The sequence below is a fragment of the Pelodiscus sinensis genome, chromosome 6, assembly GCF_049634645.1.
Source record: "Pelodiscus sinensis isolate JC-2024 chromosome 6, ASM4963464v1, whole genome shotgun sequence".
In the NCBI taxonomy this organism is placed as follows: Eukaryota; Metazoa; Chordata; order Testudines; family Trionychidae; genus Pelodiscus; species Pelodiscus sinensis.
Window position 1 is genome coordinate 89,051,864 of NC_134716.1, and position 23,502 is coordinate 89,075,365.

At 40.6% G+C, this 23,502-nt stretch overlaps 1 protein-coding gene across 8 annotated transcripts in view; it reads right to left on the minus strand.

Moving 5' to 3' along the window:
- Positions 1-23,502, minus strand: part of MAST4 (microtubule associated serine/threonine kinase family member 4) — a 443,735-nt gene that overhangs the window by 56,836 nt on the left and 363,397 nt on the right. For all 8 annotated transcript variants that reach the window (XM_075932353.1, XM_075932356.1, XM_075932354.1 and 5 more), the window contains 3 exons: positions 23,062-23,194; positions 10,243-10,304; positions 6,633-6,718 (listed from right to left, as the gene is read on the minus strand). In XM_075932353.1, coding sequence (XP_075788468.1) covers positions 6,633-6,718; positions 10,243-10,304; positions 23,062-23,194 — 281 coding nt within the window. The remainder of the gene's footprint in view (positions 1-6,632; positions 6,719-10,242; positions 10,305-23,061; positions 23,195-23,502) is intronic.

Sequence of the window (23,502 nt, forward strand, 5' to 3'; positions counted from 1 at the left end):
AACCATAATAATTTTGTTTTCTTCCTGCTGCTACTCAAAGTTTTTGTCTCTTTCATGTAGATTTTGATATTTAAGCTGAAAAAAGCATCTCTCAACCTTTTAGGATAGGCTTACACTACTGCTTAAATTTACCTAACTTATGTCACTCAGAAGTGTGAAAAAGACACCCTCATGAGCTTACAGTGACCCAAGTGCTGTCCACACTGGCGCTATGTCAGTGGGAGATGCTCTCCTGCCAATATAGCTTCTGCTTCTCACAGAGGTGGCAGCTAATTATGCCCATGAGGGAGAGTGTTCGCCTGTCATCATAGAGCATCTTCACCAGATGTGCTACAGTGACACCCTTGCATCAGTGCAGTTGGGCTGATATAGCACTTTTACTAGAGAACTCCATAAGAATAAGTAACTCCTCCCACTTTTAATACTGCTTGTAAACGTCAGTGTAAAACAATGAAGTTTCTTATTAAATGAATCAACTCAGTAATTTGATGCTCAATTTGTAGCATTCCAAATATAAGGGAGAGCTGTGAATAATTGTAAGACCCCTAGAGTCAGCAGTAATTGAAAATGGCACCTTGAGCACCAAAAATATCTGCCTCTACAAGTTGGAATAACTCCATTAGCTGTTACCATTAAAAGGATCTTATTCCTTTATGTACTAGCTACTGGAAAGAAGCAAGACACTTAACTAATGTTACTCCCTTTATTAGGGGATGTTCATCCTGAGCATTGGAAGGGCACAAGCATTCTCAAGCATTCAAATCGTCAGATGGTCCACTGTTTCGTTACAACTCCACCATGCACAGGCCCTCAGTAGGAACTGAACCCAAGATCTTGAACACCAAAAAAAAAAAAAAAAATCTAGCATTTACCATTTGATTGAAAGAAATTACTGGATCAGCTAGTTGAAATATTAGCCTTGTTACTTTACATGGACCAAACACGAATGAGAGATGAGAGATGCTTAGCCAGTATGTTTCAAGTACACAACCAAAATATTCAATTCACCACCATTTTCCAACTGAAAACATTCTAGACAGCTTTGTAATTGGCACCACATAATTGCATAAAGCAGGCACTATTATGTAAAACTATATCAACTGCCTAACAAATTTAAATGGGAATTTCACACCCACAATAAAACTATTAGATATAATTGATTGAACTTGTCTAGGCAGGCATGCTGACAACAGCTGCAAAGTGGACCAATGAGTTCCTGTATGTCACCGTTTGAAATTTCAAAGAACAGGCAGAAAATCTGCTTGAACCATAATGAAAATTAAAAATTTGGGGAGCATTAAAGGAAAACCTTTTGGCGGGGTGAGAGAGTTTAGGAGACAGCTTGCAAAACCATTAATGATTTGGCCTGCGTCCTACATGTTTACTGATTCACAGCTTGTTTAACTTCTTGTATATTCCCAACCATTCCCAAAAGCCTGATATACTTCATCTACTATACAGTCATTTAATTACACTACAAATGAGTTTACTCAATTGGTTACAAAGAGGAATACTGCTAAAATATCTACTCAAACTTTCAGAAACACAATGGTTCAAATTTAAACTAATGAAGTTTAACGTATCTGACAAATCTTTGCTACAATATGCTAAATCCAAGAATTACACTGTCAAACCATCAAAGTTAATGAAGGCACAAACTTTCATAGCAAAACCAAAAACAAACAAAAACACTGCATTGGATAACATTTTCTTCTCATTTGTTTCAGGAGGAATCCATTCATTATATCCCTGAAAGAAATAAAATATTACAACAACATAATCAAGTATTAACAAGCCCCATCACAAAATTTGACTAGTGACAGGTTACTGAGAATAAATCAGTGAAGCACAGACAGAATGCATATTTATTTAGATTACTTCACAAAGTTAATGAAGTGGAAAAATACTGGAAGAGAAAAAAATCCAAGTAGCATAAAAACAATAATGTTAATTTCAGATGCTTATACTTGTAATAAACAGTAATAAATGCCTAGGAAGAAGTTTATTGCTTTGTATTCACAGATGCAACAGACACTATTGCTCAATTATATTCCATTTCTTAGATAGAAAAAAGGAATTCAAGTACTAATGCTATGTTACCCTTTAAACATGCTGATCATAAATGTACAGTAAATCAACCAATCACATGCTGCCAAATCAATTAACCAAATGCCTGAAAAATGTCAAAGCAAATTAATCTACCTCCTACCTTGAAAAAGTGGAATGGAATCTAACCACATAGAGTATCATTTTCATAAGCACCTAAGTAAGTTAGGCATCCAAGGCTAATTTTCAAAAGTGACCTGTTGAAAGCTGAGAAGACTTCAAGCTCTTTTAAGTGTTGACCTTACTTTTGAAAATAAGCATTAGGCATTTTTGAAAATTTTACCCACAGCCCTATTTACCAAAACGGCATCCATTTCTCCTCCGTTAAACTTAGGTGTTTGGGCTTTTTATTCTTTAAAAATAGCACTTATTTGTAATAAAATATTTCTATAATATTATGTAGTTAAACACATACAGAAAAATAGGACTTTGAGAAGCTTTCAAAATGTAATAATTTCCTCTTAACATTTCACAATGTAAAGCCCACTTTATATTTAATACTGAGGCAGAAGTTGATTACATGGAGTTCAGATCCAGTTCAATAACTATCCCCCCGTCCTGCCAAGAAATCAAATTCCTCCTTGCCCACAAACTTGTTAGCGCTTCCTACATGATTCTTTATTTCCCCACTTTGTTTAACTTTAATTTGTATTTAGTATACAGCCATTTATGTCACATCAATTTTTTCCCTGCAAACACACTATATATAGTGTACACAAGAAGCAAATGATGACATTCATCCTTCCTCCACTTCCTGCCCAAGGCCTGAAGGGGCCATTTCTCCTCTTCTATATTCTTTCCATGAGCCCTGAAAGCCAACCTTTCTTGTGCATGATCTCCCACTTCTGAGTCCTAGGGACATTGTTTCTGCTCTAAGCTCTGTGATTTCCTTCCTCTCTGACCCTCCCTTTCCAGTCCTTACTCTTTTGGTAATGCCATTGTCTGTTATCGCTACCCATTCAAGTGTAACCAGAAATGCCTCTGGGTCATCTTCTGGTCCCACCTTTGTAAGTTTCACAGGCATTAGAGGAGCTGGGAGCTCTTGTGTGTGTATCATCTGTTACGGTCCCCAATGATTGCACTAGCATCAACATCTGTCCAGCCAGGTCCTCTTGTTGCTCCTGTGGATGCGCAGCCAGTTCTCTTACAAGCTGTTGAGCTTGTATTTGCTAACATGTTTTTCACCATAGCAAATGGAGGGGGGGAAGGGGAAGAGGGCCTGTTTCTGCTGCTGCATAGCCTGCTGCTGCTGACTGCCCATCACCTCATTTAACAGCTTCTCCACCTGTATTTTTTCAATAGCCTATCTAGTGCTGACTGACCAGATGAAATTCAACTAGAAGGGTGGCTGACCTCCCTGGCCTTTTATCATCATCCTCTTTTAGCAGGGCTGGGATGAGATGCCTACCTTCTCTACCAGTGGTTAAGAAGATTGCTCACTGAAGGTGCTTTCTTGTGGTTGGGCTCAGGTCTAGCAGTCACTTCTCTAGAGCTTCCCCTGGTAACAACTACTCCAGTCTTGCAATGGTATGCCCCTTCTCATGCCTCGCCCCTCCAGCTAGGTGGTGCCCTTCTGTGTACCCCTTAGGGTTGCCAGAGGAACCCAGGCCTGCCCGCTCTACTGGGTTCTGTTGCAGGGTCCAATGGTAGGCAGCTAAGCCCTGTGCCTGAAAGTGAGGATGTCAAAATGCAATTTGTATCGACTATATGATTAGTCGATAAACGCCTTTGCAGAGCTGCAGTGGGAGTTCTTCCAGAGGAGCCGACTCGAGCCAGAACTGAGCAGTCTTGGCTCATGACGGCTCCAGAGCCACCTGTGCTCTAACTAAGAGCCACTGGGCTCTTACTACATTTAAAATGAAGAGGCGCAGCGATCAACGTAAGCTTGGACTGCTGGGTCCCAGTTTGCGCTGAGTCCAGCGGCCCCTATTTGCTGCAGACAGGGTCTGGTGCTGGAGCAGCCCTTGTTCATGGCGGCCGGGGCTGGCCGAGGCCAGGGGCTGCTCAGGCAGTACCCACTGTCCACAGCCAGCCTTGGCCGCTATGTACAGGGGCTGGTGCTGAGGCTTTACCAGTTCCCCCTAGCTCCGGTTCCTGCTCTCCTGCCCTTGCTGTCTCTGCCCAACAGAGGCAGCAAGAGAAGGGGAAGCAACTAGTCTTGTATCCGATAAGCTTTTCCTACCCAAAAGTGTTATTTACTGCTGCCCCTCTGGCTTACTTCCTTACCAGTCCCCTCTTTCCCATCAGGTAAAGCAATAAACATGAAATAACTGAAACCCAAAGTAAAGTCTCAGACGTTCCGAGTATTATAAGTCCTCCCCCTCCTCAGTGAGCCATCGTCGTCTCTATATCCAAAGCCTCAGGAAGCAGGGCTTTTTGCAGTGCTCTTTCCAGAAGTCCAGAGTCCATCTGCCCTCATTCTGAGCTTACTGAATTCCTCTTACAAGCCATGAATGCTTTACAGATATGGCAGAGTGAGTCCACCGGGGCCCAGTGTAGCTATTTGATGCCTCCCTTACCAGAGAGTCATTGGTGTATTTCATCACCAATACTCTATTTTATACTGGTTCTTACACCTGCACATACTACAGAACTCAATACTCATTTCTCCTCACTTGCTATGCAAGTTTGTGTGGGATCCCAATTATTTACAGGGTGAGAACATTTCAAAACACCTGTGGATCCCAAAGGTTTCACATATTTCAGCCTGAGTTTGTTTGAAATCACAGGTTATTGGGCTTGCTTCAAACTACTGAGTGAAATTCAGTTCATGTTATGCAGAAGGCCAGACAGATTGATCATAAATATCCCTTCTGGCTTTACAAATTCATGATACTTTGTCTCCTCTGGTGTAGAGGTGGCTCTCTGCACTATGTTGTTCTATAACTGTCTAAGCCTCTAATGTAAGAAGCTGAGGCAGACAGACTTGTCTAACCTTTGTCTGGAGTTTAAGGGCTCCTGGCTCCATCTCTCCCTGCCCCTCCCCTCGCTCCTCTCCCCATCAGGAATCCCTCCAAAGTTGGGTGGGTTCAGTGGCTACAATTCTCTTTTGTCCTTCACTGGCTGCCAACTTGGTGCCCTCCCTATTCACTCTTTCCTCCAATGAGAAAGTTGGGGACAAGATGAAAGGAAGTAGCAGCTGTCGGGAGAAGAAGGAAGAGACACATGCCCCACTAAAGCAGCAGCAGCTGCTACCTACTGACAAGAGGACCTTTTTGAAGTACTGGGGCAACAGAGAGAATGAAATACGTGGTGATGAAGTGCCTAGGGGAAAATCTCTGCGGGGATGATTTGTGTGAAGTTGTATAATGAAAGCTGTGTTTGCATTTGCTACTTTTTCTTCAGGCTTTTTCTTTTTCTTCAGCCATGCAAGCAAGTCTGGACACAGGCAATTGCCCCTGCATGCACTGTAGTAACTGACTGTCACAGGTATGCAGGGTAGAGTAGCTGCAGCCTTCTCCTTTGGTCATGGATCACAACAAAGAAATAACTAACTGTGACCAGAGAGCGCATTAACTATGTGGCCATTAAAAGCGAGCATGAGGTTCCACTGGATCGGGCAGGAAGGTGGACTGTCGCTATTTTCTCTTTTACATTCAGGGACTCTGCAGCAAGCACTCAGCCCTATAATGCAGCTGTCACATTCTGGCTGAGAGCAGAAAGGCTAGAATCAGCAGGACAAAGTCAGGTCAAGGAAGCAGCTCTTCATCCCATAGCACAGCCAACCTTTCTTGGGTAGCTGACTCCTCAACCACTGGGCATAGCATGCAATGTCTGATCTTGATTTGTGCAGCACAGTATTGCCAAGATAGAGCACTGCATGCTGGGACATTTCCAAATGAAAAATGAGTGGTCTCATTTTTATCTCGGTATGCGTGGCCCTAAAGCTCACCACCTGTCAATGAAGCACTCAGTATGACATCATTCAGACATCTTTGGTTTAAACAGACTGTCATCAATGTATTTTCAATGTGGAAAAAATATTGTATATAACTGATTTAAAACAGCATCTATGTTTTCTTCAACTTACGCTTTTCTTCAACTTCTTAGGGCAGGACAACTAATTTTTAACAGTGTACTCTACAAATTCAATTATACTCCATTTCAAAATTTGAAAAAAATCTGCTAAAGCTTTTTACATATTCTTCAAAACTCCATTTTATCATTTCAGCTTTAGCTTCCTTCAGTATCTTGTTCCACAGTGTTTCAATTGCCTGTTTTTCAATGCGTCTATACATTATTTTAATTCACAAAACTGCAGCATGCTGGCAATCCTGGATTTTGTTACGGACTAGGACCAGTTTGCAGAAAGCTCAATTGTTTCTTGTATATCACCACTGTCAGTAATAATATGGGAATGCATTTGGTATAGAAATCAGAATTTGAAAAACACACAGCCCACACGTATGTGCATGCACATATGCACGCACATTCACACACCTATCTCTGCTGTTTACAGTAAGAAATTATGGGAAATTATGCAGAAACAAAATGCAGAAGAGCTGTTACACTCATGGATTACTCACCCATAAGCTCCATTACTAATCAATTTAATTGTTTCAAAATCACTTTCACGAGGTTTTCTCCGGAGCTTCACTGATTTATTAGAGTTCTTTTAAGTACAAAAGGGAGAGAGAACAAAGTTAACACTCTACAGACATATAGAAAACAGAAAATATTCTTTACTGCCCTCAGGCTTGCAACATGTTCATCAAAACCATGGTAGAGTATTTTTATGTCTCTGGTCAATCAGCCACAGCTCAACTGGTCAGGGGTCAGAGAAGTCTCTGAAACAAGCTGTCATTCCATCAGAAACGTATATACTATTCTGTCTCTGTTCATCTACTCACCTCTGTGGTGAGGTGCTGGCAGGTGGGGCCAGATTTAAAAAAAATATTCAGCCATCTCAGGATGCAGATAGGCACCAAGTCTGCTTAAGCATTTTTGTAAGTACTGCTGAACACCCAGCTGCCTCTCTAGGTGACTGAACACTTTTGTAAAGTTCTAACAAGGATGGATGAACTTGTTGTCTAATATGGAGGAGAGAGGGCAGAGAGAGTCAGAGCTGGGGGGAACAATGTGAAGAGGTATTGAAGCAGCACACAGGGGTAGTGGGGTGAAAAGGAGAAGGCCAGAGCTATGCAGTGAAGCATAATATGAACCTTCCATTCTGTCCCCCAAAATTCCTAATATCAATGCTGCCCGGTGGTACATAGAGAGCTGAGAATTAAGTGCTTGAAATCTTAATACTGTAGAGAGTTAAGGTTGCCCAATGGTGCATCGTGTCCTTCTAGAATGTCAAATCTGAAAATCAGGAAATATAAAGTCTTGCCACTCCCACAACACAATCTTAACTTCCCCACTTTGGAACTAGCAACAGCCAGTAAGCATGGTTCAGTACATGGGGGTGGGCAGGATTTACTACAGTAGACAGAAGGAAGGACTAAGATAACGTGTCATTTGTGCTGCACTCCACAGATTTGAATTCTAGCATTTACTAACGTACACTCCCAACAGTGTCAGTCTAGTTGTACTGCATAGTGGAGGGACTGAATGTTTGGAGCATATTAGCACATCTATTACAAGACATGCACAAGGATTTCAAAGAGATCAAATGTGCCTTATTTCAGCACCAAGTTCTGCAGGATATGCCAGCAATGATGCACAGAACTGTAGTTGTCATGGGAATTATCATCAATGTGGTGGTATACATAAGAATGATTTCTGGGGGACAGTATGGGATCAGTGAAGGTACTTTCTTGGAAGAAAGTAGGCAAAGAAGAGTTGCATTTTACAAGTCTGCAGTGGTTTGCATGGAGAAAACACAATGCTTGAGTGTAGATAGCTCCCTTTCTCTATGCTTGACCTAAACCCAGTTCTGCCTTAGCAAAGGGAAGTGGTTAAGCCTGTGTCATGCACTCTATCCCCAGAGTGTTTTGTAGAAAATAAATGGACTAGTATGCACAGATGAGAAGTTAAGGTTACAGCGTAGGGGAGATTTACAGCTCAACTCTTTGTACCTTGGTTGCCAAAGTTTGGAGTTTAGCTGACTGTAACATTCTGGAAAGGTACGATGCACCTGTGGGAAACCTTCACTCTTAATTAGGTGTGAGGATACTTAATGACATAACACTTTCCTGTACATATGGCAAAGAAATCCTCTTCCTACTTTGTCACGTATGTGCTCAGCACCCTTTTCATTTCCTGCAGAACCAGTTTAAATAAATATTGAACTCTGGTGAAGCCACTCAATTGGGCCCCAAGACTTACTCAAGAACTTTCTTTCCTACATCCAGCCTCAAAATAGATCTGGTCTGCCACATAGAAAGGAGATTTTAGTTCCAGAGAATATGTCTGAATTGATGTATATATTCCATCACAGAGGGTTCAGGATATTTTCAGAGAGCTCTCAAGCAGCACATACCGTCCACAGCTAGTAGCACTGGGGGATGGAGTGGTAAACTTCTAATTATTTTAATCTATTCCTAGCAGGAAGACCCAGTGTGGCAGCATTAATTAGCCTTACTTTCCTGTTCTGCCAACTTGCAACTTTAAGGTGTTCAGAACTTCTGAGGATATCCCTATACAAAAAGGAAGGGACCAACACTGGTGTCAGGCTGGGCATTTGGAAAAGGACAGGAGGCAGTTGGGGAAAAAATTATTCTGCAGCCAACCATTTTGCACAAATGGGGTATATTTATATAACAATACAGTACATGAAAGCAAGTGCTAGTAGAATGATATCATCTGGAGCTGGAAGTGAAGCTCATTAAGTCATTTAGTTCACTTGCTTGCCACTACAAGACTGTTCCTAATTACACATTTATGAGTGTTTTGGACAGTCTAGTTTTACACTTGCTAAGCAACGTGGTTTCCAGAGACTAACACAATACATTATCATGAAGTGTTTCCTGATATGTAGCCTGATATCTAGACTTATGACCCCCTAGTCATTGCTTATCCAAGCCATACATATTTAACTGTCAGTTTCTCTGCATAATTCAATAACTTCAGCTCCCTAATCTTTTTTGTTGTTCCCCTCTAATCTCTGACCAGTTTGTCAGTATATTTCTGACAATTAAGTGCCAATATTTTAGAGACAGACGGATCAAAGCTGCATAAAAGGTACAATTACCTCCCTCTCATAGCACCTGAACCCTTTGCAGACAGCATCCTGCCACCAAATCAGGAGCGATCATAAGATGATAAAACCGCAGACACATTCTGAGGTCTTTTCCCAGAATACTAGAAGTATTTTCATCAGATACCTATGTATTCTATTTTATATGGTAGCAATTCTTGTAAAGCTTGTCATAACAATTAACTATTGCTGAACTGAATTATATATGCAGCCCAAAGGCATTTTTGTTGTTGCAAAGCTGCACTGAAATCCTACCTCTATTTGTTTAGAAGAAAAATTGATAGGTTTGTTTTTTATTATAATGGGCCAAATTCTGGCCTTAAGCACACCAGTAATTCCAGTTACCTCCCTGGACCTTATTCTACCTTAAGCAATTTAAACAAATGACTCCAAGGGATTACTGTATATTACTCATTACTACAGCCCTAATATAATATCTTCACAATATGTATCTTCAAGGTGCAGTAAAACAGCTTTTAAATGCAATGCACAATCTTCCTACTTACAAAGTTTAATTTCCAAGTCTAGAATTACTACTTAAATCTGTTGATTCTTATCTATTCAGTGCATTGCACTCTCTTAAATTTTGGATCATTATGTACATGGAGCACTTAAATGTCCGTGCAAACATTTTTAGTTTTAATTTTGGGGGGATTTTTAAACCCTTTTCAGAAAGAGAAAATAATACTGTGTTTAAGTTGTATTAAATGTAATAGAAAGAAAATAAGTGAGTCTCTGGTAATAGCTAACTCTATACACACAAGTAAATATTTATGAAAATTACAAGTTCCTGAAACAGAAGGCATAGCTGGGCTATTGCTTATTGCTATCTTTAATCAGTGTTGCACATTAGCATTAGTCTGAAAGTCAGCCTATATTCTGTTTGGCCTGCCATGTACAAAATCTTCTAGAGAACGTAATGAAACAATGTGTTTTAAAGCTGATGTACGAAAAACATTAGCCACCACCACTGAAATAGGCAGATTTACACTTACCGCTTCATCAGTTTCTGGAGTTTCTGCTGTGCCACTGTCATAGCTAGCTAGCTGAGCTATTTCTAAAAACAAAGGATAGAAACTTCATTTTAGATATAGCAAACAGAAGTGCCAAACTAAAACATGAAAAAGTCACTTCTCAGGCACAAAGAGTTAACAATAGTACTGTATTATATGAGTGGTTGAATGACCTTTAAAATTCAATTAATTCCTCCAGTTTTGGAGGATAATCTCCTTTGAGAAATCCTGACCTGTTGTCCAATGCCTTCTGTAACAGAAATGGAGTTGTTATGAACACTGAGATGTAACAATTTCATGAACCTTGTATATGCTGAGAACTGTGAGGAAAAGTTACTGTACACTGGGGTTATAAGACTTCCCTGTATGAATGTATTGATCTAGCAGCAGAGGGCTGTGGGAACACAATACAAGGAAGCAACACAATGCCTACGTAAATACAATCATTTCTGTAGCTACTGGAAAGACAATGAGACAAACTGTTGGCTTAAAAGATCCTATATCCTGTCTCTAGTTCCAGTATGCTGTAAACTTTGTTTTGCCAGAGATGGGAGTTACCAGTTCTAAGGGATAAAACAATTAAAAAGTGACTCCTGTGAAGGGAGGTGAGTCACCAGGGACTGTCAAGAAACAGTGAGCTCTGACAGAGAGACCCACTGGGAAAAGTCTATAGGAAGGAACACCCTGTGTTGATAATGTTAACAAAGGATTGAGGGACACAAATGACAAAGGATTAAGGGACACAAATCAGATATTTGAAAGGGCAATGCACAGAAATCTGTTAGGGAACATTAACTTGCCCAGGTACTTATTAATAGATCTAAAAGTGACTGTCTTCTTCCAAAGCAACTTCAAAAAACAGCTAGAGAGAGAAACTGTAGAACTTGCCTTCATATGCAAATTTGACACATTTAAGGTTTGAATAAAGACTTGAACTGGATCGGCTGTTATATTCAACACCCATATGACCTACAGCCCACTCTATTAGCCTCAGTTAGCACAGACACTGTAATTGACAAAATTGCCCCCCCTTCCTTGTTCTTTATTTGTTCTTCTGAACCCATTGCTCAAAGCATCTGAAGAAGTGGGTTGTACCCATGAAAGCTCATGATACCATCTACATTTTTTGCTAGTCTCTAAGGTGCTGCTGGACCATTTGTTGTTTTTTAAGTTTTTACAAACTAGACATTCACATAGTGTGTTTTATTGTTATTAAGATATGTTTGCTCTGTAATAGTTGTGCTCTACATAAATGATACTTTGCTTTAACAATGCTGACTGGTCATTGATCATCACTGTCACTTCCCCCAAAGTAATAGTTCTGCAGGGCTGAGCCTAAATCAGACCAACTGAGGCAATCACAGTTAATCCAAAACTGAAGAAAAGCTCTGTGCAAGCTTGAAAACTTCTCTCACCAGTGGTTTGTTCAATAAAAAATATTACCTTCCCTGCTTTGTGTCTCTAGTATCCAACTGTTTCCACCATGATTGACAATGGAGAAAAATATACTGAATCAATTCACTTGTCTTAGCTTTCACTACTCTGCAGAAATTGAGGTTACTTATCTGTAACAGGAGGTTCTTCAAGATGTGCGCCTCCCCTCCCACCTGTCCATACTCCACACACTGGTACGTATGTACACCACACTCCTGAGTCTGAATATTTCTAGCAAGCAGTCCACTAGTCTGTGCCATTGCTCTGAAAAGCACTTCCTTCTCTTACTGCAATCTGTTAAGATCTGAAGTAGGAAGGAAGGAGTTGAATTCTGATAGGGAACTCAAAGAGCTTCCAGTTATTGATTAGTAGCATCCATTTCTTCCACATGAAACTGATTGGCGAGCAGTAGTCATGCAGGAATGGGGGCGGTGCAAGAATGTAGTTAATATAGATGTCAAAATACTGATGTTCCAACACTGCATCTACAGAAGAGGCCTAGATTGAGGCATAACGTTTCATGAAGGTATCACTGGAGCTCCAGGTAGCTGCCCTACAAACATCTAGCATAGGCGCTTCTCAGAAAGATGCTGATGAGGTTGCATGTGCTCTAATAGAATGGAACCATCGGGAGGAAGACATGCCAACTGATAAAGAATCAGGGAGCCAGAGATCGATTTAGAGAGTTTAAGCAAATGACGCTGACCTTGAGATAGCTCTGCTCAGTGACACAAAAACTTGGCAGTTTTCTAATTGGTTTTGTTCTTTGCAAGTAGAAAGCCAAAGCCTAACTGATATAGAGAGTGTAAAGTCTCCTCTTTCCACTGGAAGTCTGAGCTTTCAAAAAAGAATTACAGTAAGTGAATACGTTGATTCATGTGAAAGTCAGAAATTACCTTGAGGATGAATTTCAGGTGAAGTGGATATCTGGCTCTGTTGCATCCAAGTAAAGAAATACCTTCACATGGTTAGAAAGCATTTTCTAAAGTACTCTTTTCTACTTTGTCTGGGGACAGACTGAATGGCCTTTGAACATGAATGCCCTATGTCTGATATTCATGCAAACACCAGAACATAAAGGCTGTGTCTAGACTGGCAAGTTTTTCCGCAAAATCAAAACTTGCCAGCTGTCTACACTGGCCGTTTGAATTTCCGCAAGAACACTGACGTTCTCATGTAAGATCGTCAGTGTTCTTGCGGAAATACTGTGCTGCTCCCGTTCGGGCAAAAGCCCTCTTGCGCAACTCATTTGCGAAAATGGCGATCAGGGCTTTTTTGCGGAAAACCGCGTCTAGATTGGCCACGGACGCTTTTCCGCAAAAAGTGCTTTTGTGGAAAAGCATCCTGCCAATCTAGACATGCTTTTCCGAAAATGCTTTTAATGGAAAACTTTTCCGTTAAAAGCATTTTCGGAAAATCGTGCCAGTGTAGACTTAGCCAAAGTGAAGAGGGTGCAGGTTGGGATGTTTGAGCTTGACATTCTCGAGTTAACAGATCTGGGAACGGACGGATGTTTACAGGACAGGTTGACATTCATAAGACGACTAGAAACCAGAATTATCTGAGTTAGTTGGTTGTGACGAAAATTCAAGCTTTGTCATGATGAATCTTTAACAGAACCTGTGATAGCCGTAGGACAGGAGGAAAGGTGTACCTCAGCTCCTCTGTTCAGGACAATAGGAAGGCAAAGCCCTGAATTCCTGGCTTACTGCTGTTCTAGAGCAGTAACAGATGGAATTCTTTGTTCATCTGGATCCCAGGATGGCATTCACAACCAAGAGGGTACATAGTTTAGGACAGAATTGCATATCTCCTATTCATAGTCCATAGCAAATGCCTGTTGAGAGTGTCTGTTAAAGTTCTGTGTACCTGGAAGGTATGTGGTTCCTGATGCTCCTCTTATAAAAGTGAATACCTCTATACAGAGAGGAAGAGATTTTGCTCTGCCTTGTTTATGTAGAAGACTGTCATCATGTTGTCCAATGTTACCTGAATGCGATCATAGAGTACTAGAACTGGAAGAGACCTCAAGAGGTCATCAAGTCCAGTCCCCCACCTTCATGGCAGGACCAAGCACTTTCTAGACCATCCCTGATACATGTATGTCTAACCTGCTTTTAAATATCTCCAATGATGGAGATTCCACAACCTCTCAATTTACTCCAGTGCTTAACCACCCTGACAGGAAGTTTTCCCTAATTTCCAACCAAAGCCTCCCTTGCTGCAATTTAAGCCCGCTGCTTCTTGTCCTATCATCAAAGGCTCCTCCTTGTGACACTCTTTTAGGTACTTAAAAGTTGCTATCATGTCCCCTCTTACGTCTTCTCTTTTCCAAAGTAAACAAACCCAATTGTTTCATTCTTCCCTCATAGGTCACATTTTCTAGATCTTTAATCATTTTTGTAGCACTTCCTTGGGCCCTCTCTGGTTTATCCACATCTTTTCTGAAATGTGGTACCCACAACTGGACACAAAACTCCAACTGAGGCCTAATCAGAGCAGATTAGAGCTGCAGAATTACTTCTTGTGTCTCTCTCACAATGCTCCTGTTAATGTGTCCCAGAATGATGTTTGCTTTTTTTTTTGCGCAACAGTTTCACACAGTTGACTCATATTTAGCTGGTGATCTACTATGACTCCTAGATCGCTTTTTGCAGTACTCCTTCCTAGATAGTCATTGCCCATTCTGTATATGTGAACTGATTGTTCCTTCCTGAGTACTTCGCATTTCTCTTGGTTAAACTTCATCCTATTTATCTCAGATCATTTCTCCAGTTTGTCCAGATAATTTTGAATGATGACCCTATCCTCCAAGAAACTTGCAACCCCTCCCAGTTTGGTATAATCTGCAAACTTTGTAAGTGTACTCTCTATGCCACTGTCTAAAATGTTGATGAAGATATTGAACAGAACTGATCCCAAAACTGATCCCTGTGGAAACCCCACTTGTTAGGCCCTTTCAGCATGATTCTGAACCATTAATAACTACTCTCTGAGAATGGTTATCTAGCCAGTTCTGAAGACAGTTTATAGTAATCCCATCTAGGTGTTATTTCCCTAATTTACTGATAAGAAGAATGATAGACCATGTTCGTGAAAAAAATGTACTGAAACCTAAACAGACTGCCCTTAGCTCCAGTAGATTGATATGAATCCTGCCCTTTCTCCACTGAGGAAACCATGCATCTTGTACAGTGTGGGCTCCCTATCCTAGAAAGAATGTGTCCATGATTATGGTCATATTGGGTGTGGGTGGAAAGACAGACATACTTGCATTCAGTTGTTCCAGGTTTGTCTAACATGGCAGATCAGTTGTGACCTTAGTATAGATTGTTATCTTGGTATTCATATTGTTTCTGTCTGGTAAGTCAAACAGAGACAGGCCTTCTGGCAACAGAAGTCTGGTGAACAGGGTTATGTAGATATGTAATAGGTCACATGGCCTAATAGAGAAAGACAGCCCTTGACTGCAGGAGGTCTTAGAGAAACTGGGCACATCAGCTGTTCGTGGTCTAGAATATGTCCATAGGAAGATAGGCCTCCACTGAGATTAAGTCGAGGGTTGCACCTAAACAGATGAAGTTTTTGTGGGAACTGAAGCAGACTTTTCCTTGTTTATGCAGAACCCCAAGGATGGCAGAAGATGGAGTAAGAATATGGTCAGTAACTGGACTCAACTGATTTTGCCTGTCAGTAGCTAATTGTTTTGGCAGAGGAAGATGATGTAGCTGTTTACTCTCATCAGGGCCATCACTTCTGAGAAGAACTTTGCAACGATTGTATGGGACAGGAGTATTCTGACCTGAAAGTACTTAGAAATCTGAGGAATCTTCTGTGTGATGGAGAAATGTTCATATGAAAATAAGCATTTTTCATGTCAAGAGCCAAGAACAATATGCCCTCCTCCAGAAAGGGCATTATTAATGTCAGTGTGACCACAATTTTTTTTTTTTTACTTTCAAATAAAAATATTTAGCTGGCATAAAACCAGAATTGATCCTCATTCCATTTTTCTTGGGAACTATTAAATATGGGGAGTAAAATCCTTTCCCTTAATTTGAGTGGGCATTTGCTATAAAGTCCCTCACTGCTGAAGAGTACGTTTCCTTATGGCATGACAATGGTCCCTAAAGAGGAACCTGGAAAGGGGACTGTGCGGGTGGGGGATGGGAGAAAAACTAAATTATATAGTTGGAGTTGATGATCTGTAGTACCCACTTGTTCTTTATTTCCCTCCAGTTGTTGGACAAAAGGGTGAGGAGACCACCAAAGTTTGGGGGAAGGAGCAGCAGGAAACAACATCAATAAGGGGATGTATTTCTCAAGCATCTTGTCAAAAGAAAACCCTGGTTGGAGGGCTGGCTTGAGCAGCAGTGGCTGAAGTGGAGAAAGCTGCATACCTCATCTTTATAATGGTGCCGTTAGTAAAACAGCTCAGGGAGCAGTTTGAGCTCCTTTACCTGCCTCTGAAGTTTTCTCTTTGGGGCCAGAGTGTAAATGCCCAGGGAGCAGAGGGCTATCCTGGAATGCATTGGCAAGTACAATGTCTCACCAGGTCTTTCACTCAAGAGACTGGACTCAAAGGGCAAGTCCTTGATTATATTCTCAAAAGAATATTTTGAGCACCAAAGAATGAAGCCATGACTATGGCTGTAGCTAGAGCTCTATGGATCTTGGCTATGTTCACTGATGTCCGGAACCAGGTTTTAGTCACCAGCTTACACTCCTCTATGAGAGCTTGTGACTGAGCTCTGGGAAACTCTGTCCCTGAACTTCAGGTATTTAGACTAATTAGCAAAATTATATTATGCTAACAAGGCCTGGTTGTTAGCAATTCTGAAACCAAGGGTAGGTGATGAAAACACCTTCCCTCCCAAGAATCTGAGGGTCTTGCTGTAGGGTGCTGCAGCCCGGATCTCTGTGGCTGCCTGTATCACTAGGGAGTTGGGTACTGGGTGAGTAAACAGAAACCGTGCCCCTTTAGCTGCTACAAAATATCCCAATTCAGGCATTTTTAGGGTGGGGGCACCAGATGCAAGGATATGCTATACCGTCCTGGATGATTCCATAAATGGCTGCCTTGATTGGGCGGGACAAGCAACAAGAACCAGAGTGTTGTTAGATGTCCAGAAGCCATTGCTGTGTGTCTTGGATCTCCTGTTACAGAAGCTGCATCTTGGGCACCACCTTCTTTATCAGCTCCTGGCATTGTCTGTGATTATTAGTAAGGCTAAGATTTTGACAAGTATTTTTATCAAAAATCCAAGGTAGGACACAGGCAACAAACAATAAAACCATCAAAATGCACTCAGAGGATAAGGGCTAGCAAGCCCAAACCCTGCTGCCCAGGGCCGAATTAGTGGGATTTTGTGGAAGTTGCGGAGGTCTCATAAAAATCACAGTATCTGTGATCTCCATGACTGACTTGTAGCCTTAACTATCAGTTGGGTATGGCAATGATGGAGAAATTGCCTTATCAAACAAGGAGGATGTCTGTTAGAACCACACGTATTTCTGGATCCAGTTTAAGTTTTTACATTGCACACTGAAACGGAGCTGGGTGGTGCTGGCTAGGATGAGAGGAGCAGTGTGAATCATGCACAGACCCAAAGAGGCTAGCATAAGGATCCCATGTCGAGGGCCTCAGTGTGACTGGTATTGTTTGTACAGTTGGGGAGAGCCCAATGGTACTGAGTGCCAACAGTCATAGCTGGGAGCATGGGGGCTGGAAGATCTTATGGAGTTTCCATCAGAGGCAATGTGTTGTCTAGAGGTGCGGTTCAGGTTCTATTGGCACTGCCATGGATATCTGTGAATACCAATTCTGACTTGTAGAAAGGATAAAGGACAATCCCTTTCTCCGGGAGGTAGTTTCTTCATCCAGAGTTGAGATATTCCTGAGGAGGAGCAGAGATTGAGAGTAGGGAAAGGCAAAAGTATTCCTTAGAAAGGTAGGTGTCAGAACTTTGTGATCCAGACTATGAGAAGTTCCAGACATGGCAAACAATGGATCAAGTGCATCCAAGGGCGTGGTGATTTGTAGCTCCTTCTTGGAGCATGGCAGTATCATTGTAGGGGAGTCCAAAGTGAAGCTTCCAGTTGCTGCTGGCAGATGGCAATCCTTTGGCTTATAAACTGGAGCAGGTGTTGGCCCTTTCCTCTTCACACCTTACCCTCTTGGTCAGGATTATACATAGCTAAGTATTTAGGACCCATGCATGAGGACTCTGATGACCTAGAGAGAGTCAGGGAGCAATCCTTTCTCTTCAGTGCAAATCTGAAAGGGGATCATTCCCTATGCCCCTTACTCTTATGAGAGACCCGAGGGAGTGATTTCCTTTTCCTACGGTTAATAATTCTGGCCAGTGCTCTCGTGGTGCACTACTTGCAGCCATTATATAAGGGGGAGGAGGAATCTCTGTATTCTGGATCCAACTAGGGTCTCATGGCCCTCTCCATGAGATGTTTCCTTAAATAGAGCTGACCTTGAGACAGTAAAGACGTGCTGGTATTTGTCACTGACACAGAAGACAAAGCAGCAGGGGAGACATTTCTTAAACCCTGGAACTTGAGGGGAGAGTACAGTAGAGTAGGGTCCTTGGGCCAGGGAAGAAATGATTATTTAGTGACTAACTACTAGAAAATCCCTGCCTTCCTAGACTGAGGTACTCTCCACGAGAGTGAAAAATTGAGGGAAGCAACCAAGCTGCTAAAAATCCTGTGGAGCTTTGGACTTCCTTGGGACACCACTGGTAAGAGCAGTCACTTTTCTCATTGGACTCCTTAACGTCTCATAGTAGTAGACTAACTGACTAACAGGCTTCTAGTTTATCCAGATAAGGGCTTCAATGCTTTAAATGTCCTGCCAACAAAAGAAGTGCCTACAAGATCAGTTAAGAGCCATTTTCTTTCCAGAATTTTAAGGAATGTAATAGCGTCTTTGCCTACCCCGTATCTACTACCCTGGGGAAGATTCCCAGGGTATCCAGGTTACTTGGTTGTTCCTCATAGCTTCAAACAGGAGCCCCAGATTATGCTCTGTGGATCCAGACACAGGCATTCCTTAAGGTATGTAGTAGCAAATGGGAACAGTGGTAACTGAAAGACCTTGGGAAACTTAGTCCTACTTCATTCATATACATAGTTAATTAGATAATGAATACAACTGAAGATATACATTTTACTTCACAAATATATGTTGAAAGAGTTGAGCATATGTGCTATGGATCAGAAATGTGTATGGTTAAATTTTAAAAGTTAAAACTGTCAACTGTATATAAATTCTAAAGATAATGGAATATTCATATAAATTAACTTAACTGGACATTTTCATGATTTTAATATTTAGGGGATTTCATAACTGTAATATTATTATTCTGATGTTTGTACAGGGCTTGTTTTATTCATCAGAACAAATGTAAGTACACAGGTTTTAGTGAGGGACTTACTACAGGTTTTTAAAAGTTACTCCCGCGTGTGACTGATGTGTTTTAAATGTTGATAAGTCTGTTGTTTAAGAATTAAAAACAAAACCCAAAAGGCACAAGTTAATAAAATAAATGAACTAGAGGCCTGTAAAATGTCATGTTAAAAAAACCAAAGGTTTTTTAGCCTTACCGAAGTACAAGAAAATCATTCAAGGAAAAAAAGTCAATAACTATACATTTTTCATTAAGGATTCCAATTATTTTAAAAAATTAAGCAGAAAAAAATTATCCTGGGTTAAGACTTCTTATACCAACAACATTCAAGCTGCAGAGAATTCTACCACCAAGTTATAAAGCTGTGAATCGGGTGGAGTGGCAGGGGGTTATAATGGAAGTGTTGATGCAGCCTTTATTGGATGGGTGAGAACCAAGCCAGTATAATGTACTTTGACAGCCTTCTCAGCCCAAATTGCTTTCATAAATGGCAAATTAAAAATGGTTCTGTTTTAAACAGAACGTTTGCAAAATAACCATTATCTGAGAAATACATATTATTTGCAAACAGTAGGTAGTAATGGAATGGAACCAAGAGTCAGCTTCTGAAGCAGGGAACTAAGGAACCATTTTGCAATGCCTGAAGAGATTTTTAAAACTCATCTAAATACCATTAAACATCTGCCCTTTTTATTTCATTGATTTAAACCATTTCTGAAGATTCATGATTCAAAAAGGTAAAGATGGTAATTTAAAAGCCACAGGGAAAAATCTCTCCCCAGGGAACTTTTCAGAAATGCAGCAACCAGTCTCTGATAAGTGATGAATCTGTTGTGGTATTGCTTTCAGTATAGTAGACGTTTATCTGGCATTATCTCCAAGTAATGCTCAAACCATTTCACTTACAGAAAAGAAAGTATGGTCATAGCAGCAAACAAAGGTGGAAAAAGTAGAGAATGGTTTACATTGGCAGTTTCCCTTGCAAGGAAAAGGGAATCCTTTCTTGTGACCATTTACCAACGTTGTATACACATTTCAATGAACTGTTTGGAAATCCAATCAGGGTGATATTTCTGATGGATAACAACTATTATTGCTTTTTAGATCTTTTCTCCATGCACATTTTAAAGAGTTTTCATAGGATTATCTCAGTATAATGCTCTGACAGAGAGACAGACTGGTGTTTCCAAGCATCCCTATATTGAAATGCATAAGTCTACAAATGTCTATTTTCTAGCCTCTTCTTCTGAACTAAAATGCTGGGTGAAAATTATTTATTTTTAAAAATAATTATTTATTCAGAGACAAAAATAGATTTTTGCCAACACAATAAGCAGCTCATGGTATTTATAGCTGTTACTTTTCTGTGGGGAGCAGAAAGAGTATTAGTATGAATGAGATGATCTGAATTATTTGATAATAAATTTACAGAGCGCACTAACCTTTAAAAGATACACAGTTATGTTCTTATTTTCATGGAGGTTAGGTCCATAAAAGGCTATTAGCCAGGGGATAGAAATGGTGTCCCTAGCCTCTGTTTATCAGAGGCTGGAGAAGGAGACAAATCGCTTGATCATTGTCTTCGGTCCACCCTCTCTGGGGTACCTGGTGCTGGCCACTGTCGGCAGACAGGCTACTGGGCTAGATGGACCTTTGGTCTGACCCAGTACGGCCATTCTTATGTATATTCTATGTAACCCATTTCTCTGAATCTCCCATTTGACCAAAGGTCAGTATTCTCCCTTCTCCAACAACTCACGCTATATATATTACAGCCAATTTACTCAATACTGTATTTTGACAGATTTGGATAACTCTGAGACCCCAACTGAAGTTGTCTTTTATATTATTTAATATATAAAAATGATCTATTGCAATTAATCCTTCTGTTTGACAAAAAATAATTTTAATTTATTTTGTTTATTTATCAATGATGTTCTCCTTTTCTCAGAATTACCAGATGTTTACAGAGAGACAAATCCCTCACTCATATTGAGTACCACACTTCGAGTGATTTCTTGAGTGAAAATTAGCAAGGCTGGCAGAATTGGGCTCATAACATTCACAAGATACAGACTCTCAGCATCTCACAGAAAATCATACCCTACTAATTCAACCCACCCATTTGTAGAGAAGGAACATAAGCATAGCCATACCGGGTCAAACCAAAGGCTCATCTGTCCCAAACATCTCTGAGCTACAGTAAGCTAAGCAAACTCTATTATTCTTTCACAGTGAGTTCTGGGCACAAGGGGGAGAATGACAGGACTGTCAACACTTGAGTTACTTAACCTCTGCCCCCACTGCAAAGTAGGCAGGTTATCACCCAAGTGAAAGCAGCACCCAACTTCTAACCCATGCCACCAGCTGGGCCAACAAGCCCATCTTTAAAACAGCACTAAACTTAGATGAAAAGATTGCGTATATGGACAGAAAGGAAGCTGGGGCAAAATCTGCATAAGAGGTTGATTTAATCTGCATAAGAAGCTGCCCACACATAGCTTCTTCCTAACTTCCATTCCTTAGAAACTGGAATACTATACTGCCTTTCAAAACTTGAGGGTTTTTTTAATCCCATCAGTAGTCTTATATAAAGTTTTATCAATATATATGTCCAGCCCTTTTATGAATCCTGCTAAGCGTTTGATCCCAGTAACATTTTGTAAACTACGTATGTTCTATGTGAAAAAAATATTTTCTTGTGTTCGTTTTAAATTCACTCCCAATTCATGTTCTCTTGTTCTTTGATTATAAGAAACGGTGAAGAAAAGCAGTCATCCATTTTTGCTATATTATTCATTTTTATATATGCCCTCTTATATTGCTCCTTTTCTTTGGTATTCTCATAATGAGTCTCTAACCATTGCCATGACCAGTCTCTGAACCCCTTTGGTCCTGGATCATTACTGTAAAAGGCTGACAGACCAGCAGGTGGGTAAAACTGTATATTATACTCTGCTTTTATTATGAACGTCTTCTTCCCTACTCCCAGCCAGAAGTGCTTATGCATGGACCCTCAGCCAACTTCTTCAGAGCACTGTGATACCTAAACACTTCCATTAATCCCCAACGATGAATAAAGCAAGTCAACCAATGGTAGACTGGCTTCAAAATGGAGGAGGAAACTGCCTCATTAAGAAACAGGTGCAATTCTAATTTGCTCTGGCATGGTCTGTAAAGCAAGATGCGAGAGGATGAGATTTTTATACTGAACTAGCAACGAATGGGATCTTGAGTCCACCTAGTTAAGTCATCTTCATGGACACAGAAACCACCCAGGACATTGTAATTTGAATGCCAGCAGAAGAAAGTCAATGAATACCATTGGAGAATCGGAGATGTACCAGGGCTTCTCACACATCACAGAGTTCTAATCCTATCATGTGACTCTCTAACAAACCAGATACACATAAATACAGGTTGAGAACAGGAAACCTCCTGTATGTAAGGACAGACAACCTCCTCGATTTTCTTTTCACTCATAGTGAACAGAGCATTCCCTTGGGGGACAGCAGATCTAATAGAAAAACTCTGCTTTCTCCAGCCAAGTCTCAGTTACACATGCAGACCCTGAAGACTTATCTATGATCAAATTGTGGACAGTTAGCATCTTATTAGCCACAGAGGGCACATGCAGATTTGAATTGCTAGCTTAGAGAGATGGAGAGTTATAGATTGTTTGGCTGAATTTCTACTAACAACTCAGGGCAATCTTCAGGAATAAAACCAGGAAACTGTGATGGAAGCCCATTCCAGAAAGTTAAAGGATGCTAATAATGTTCAGAACTAGTTTCCAAGCAGATTAATATTTGTATTTACCCCACTGAGCACTCCAGCCTTGGATTTATTATTGGATACACATAAAGACCAGAGAACATACTGAAATAATTGAATTGCTTATCATCTTGATTTGGTAATTGCTGGTTAGACCATGATATGTGCTTACCTTCCAGGGGATCCTTATTCAGGCCCAGCTGGCTTATAATATACCTAGGGATGTCAGTTTTAATCCCTTGGCCCTCTTTAGCATGTCCTTCTGCAGCTTCCAAGAGGTAGTAAAATTCTTCAGGATCAAATTCCTGGAAGAGAAGAAAAAATAACTATCAAAATGGAGGAAGAAACTGCCTCATTAAGAAATAGGCACTACTCTAATTTTCTCTGGTGTTGTATGTAAAACAAGATGCCAAGGCATGAGATTTCTGTATTGAACCAGCAACTGATGGGATCTTGAGTCAACCTAGTTAAGTCATCTTTACCAAGCAAAATAAGGTTTTATAATTTGAATGCCACTGTAAGAAAATCAATAAACCCCTTGCAAGAAACCGTGCTCCTGAACTCTCACACCAGAGCTTCCTTTACTTCTCCAAGCCTCTTATTATTTACCTAA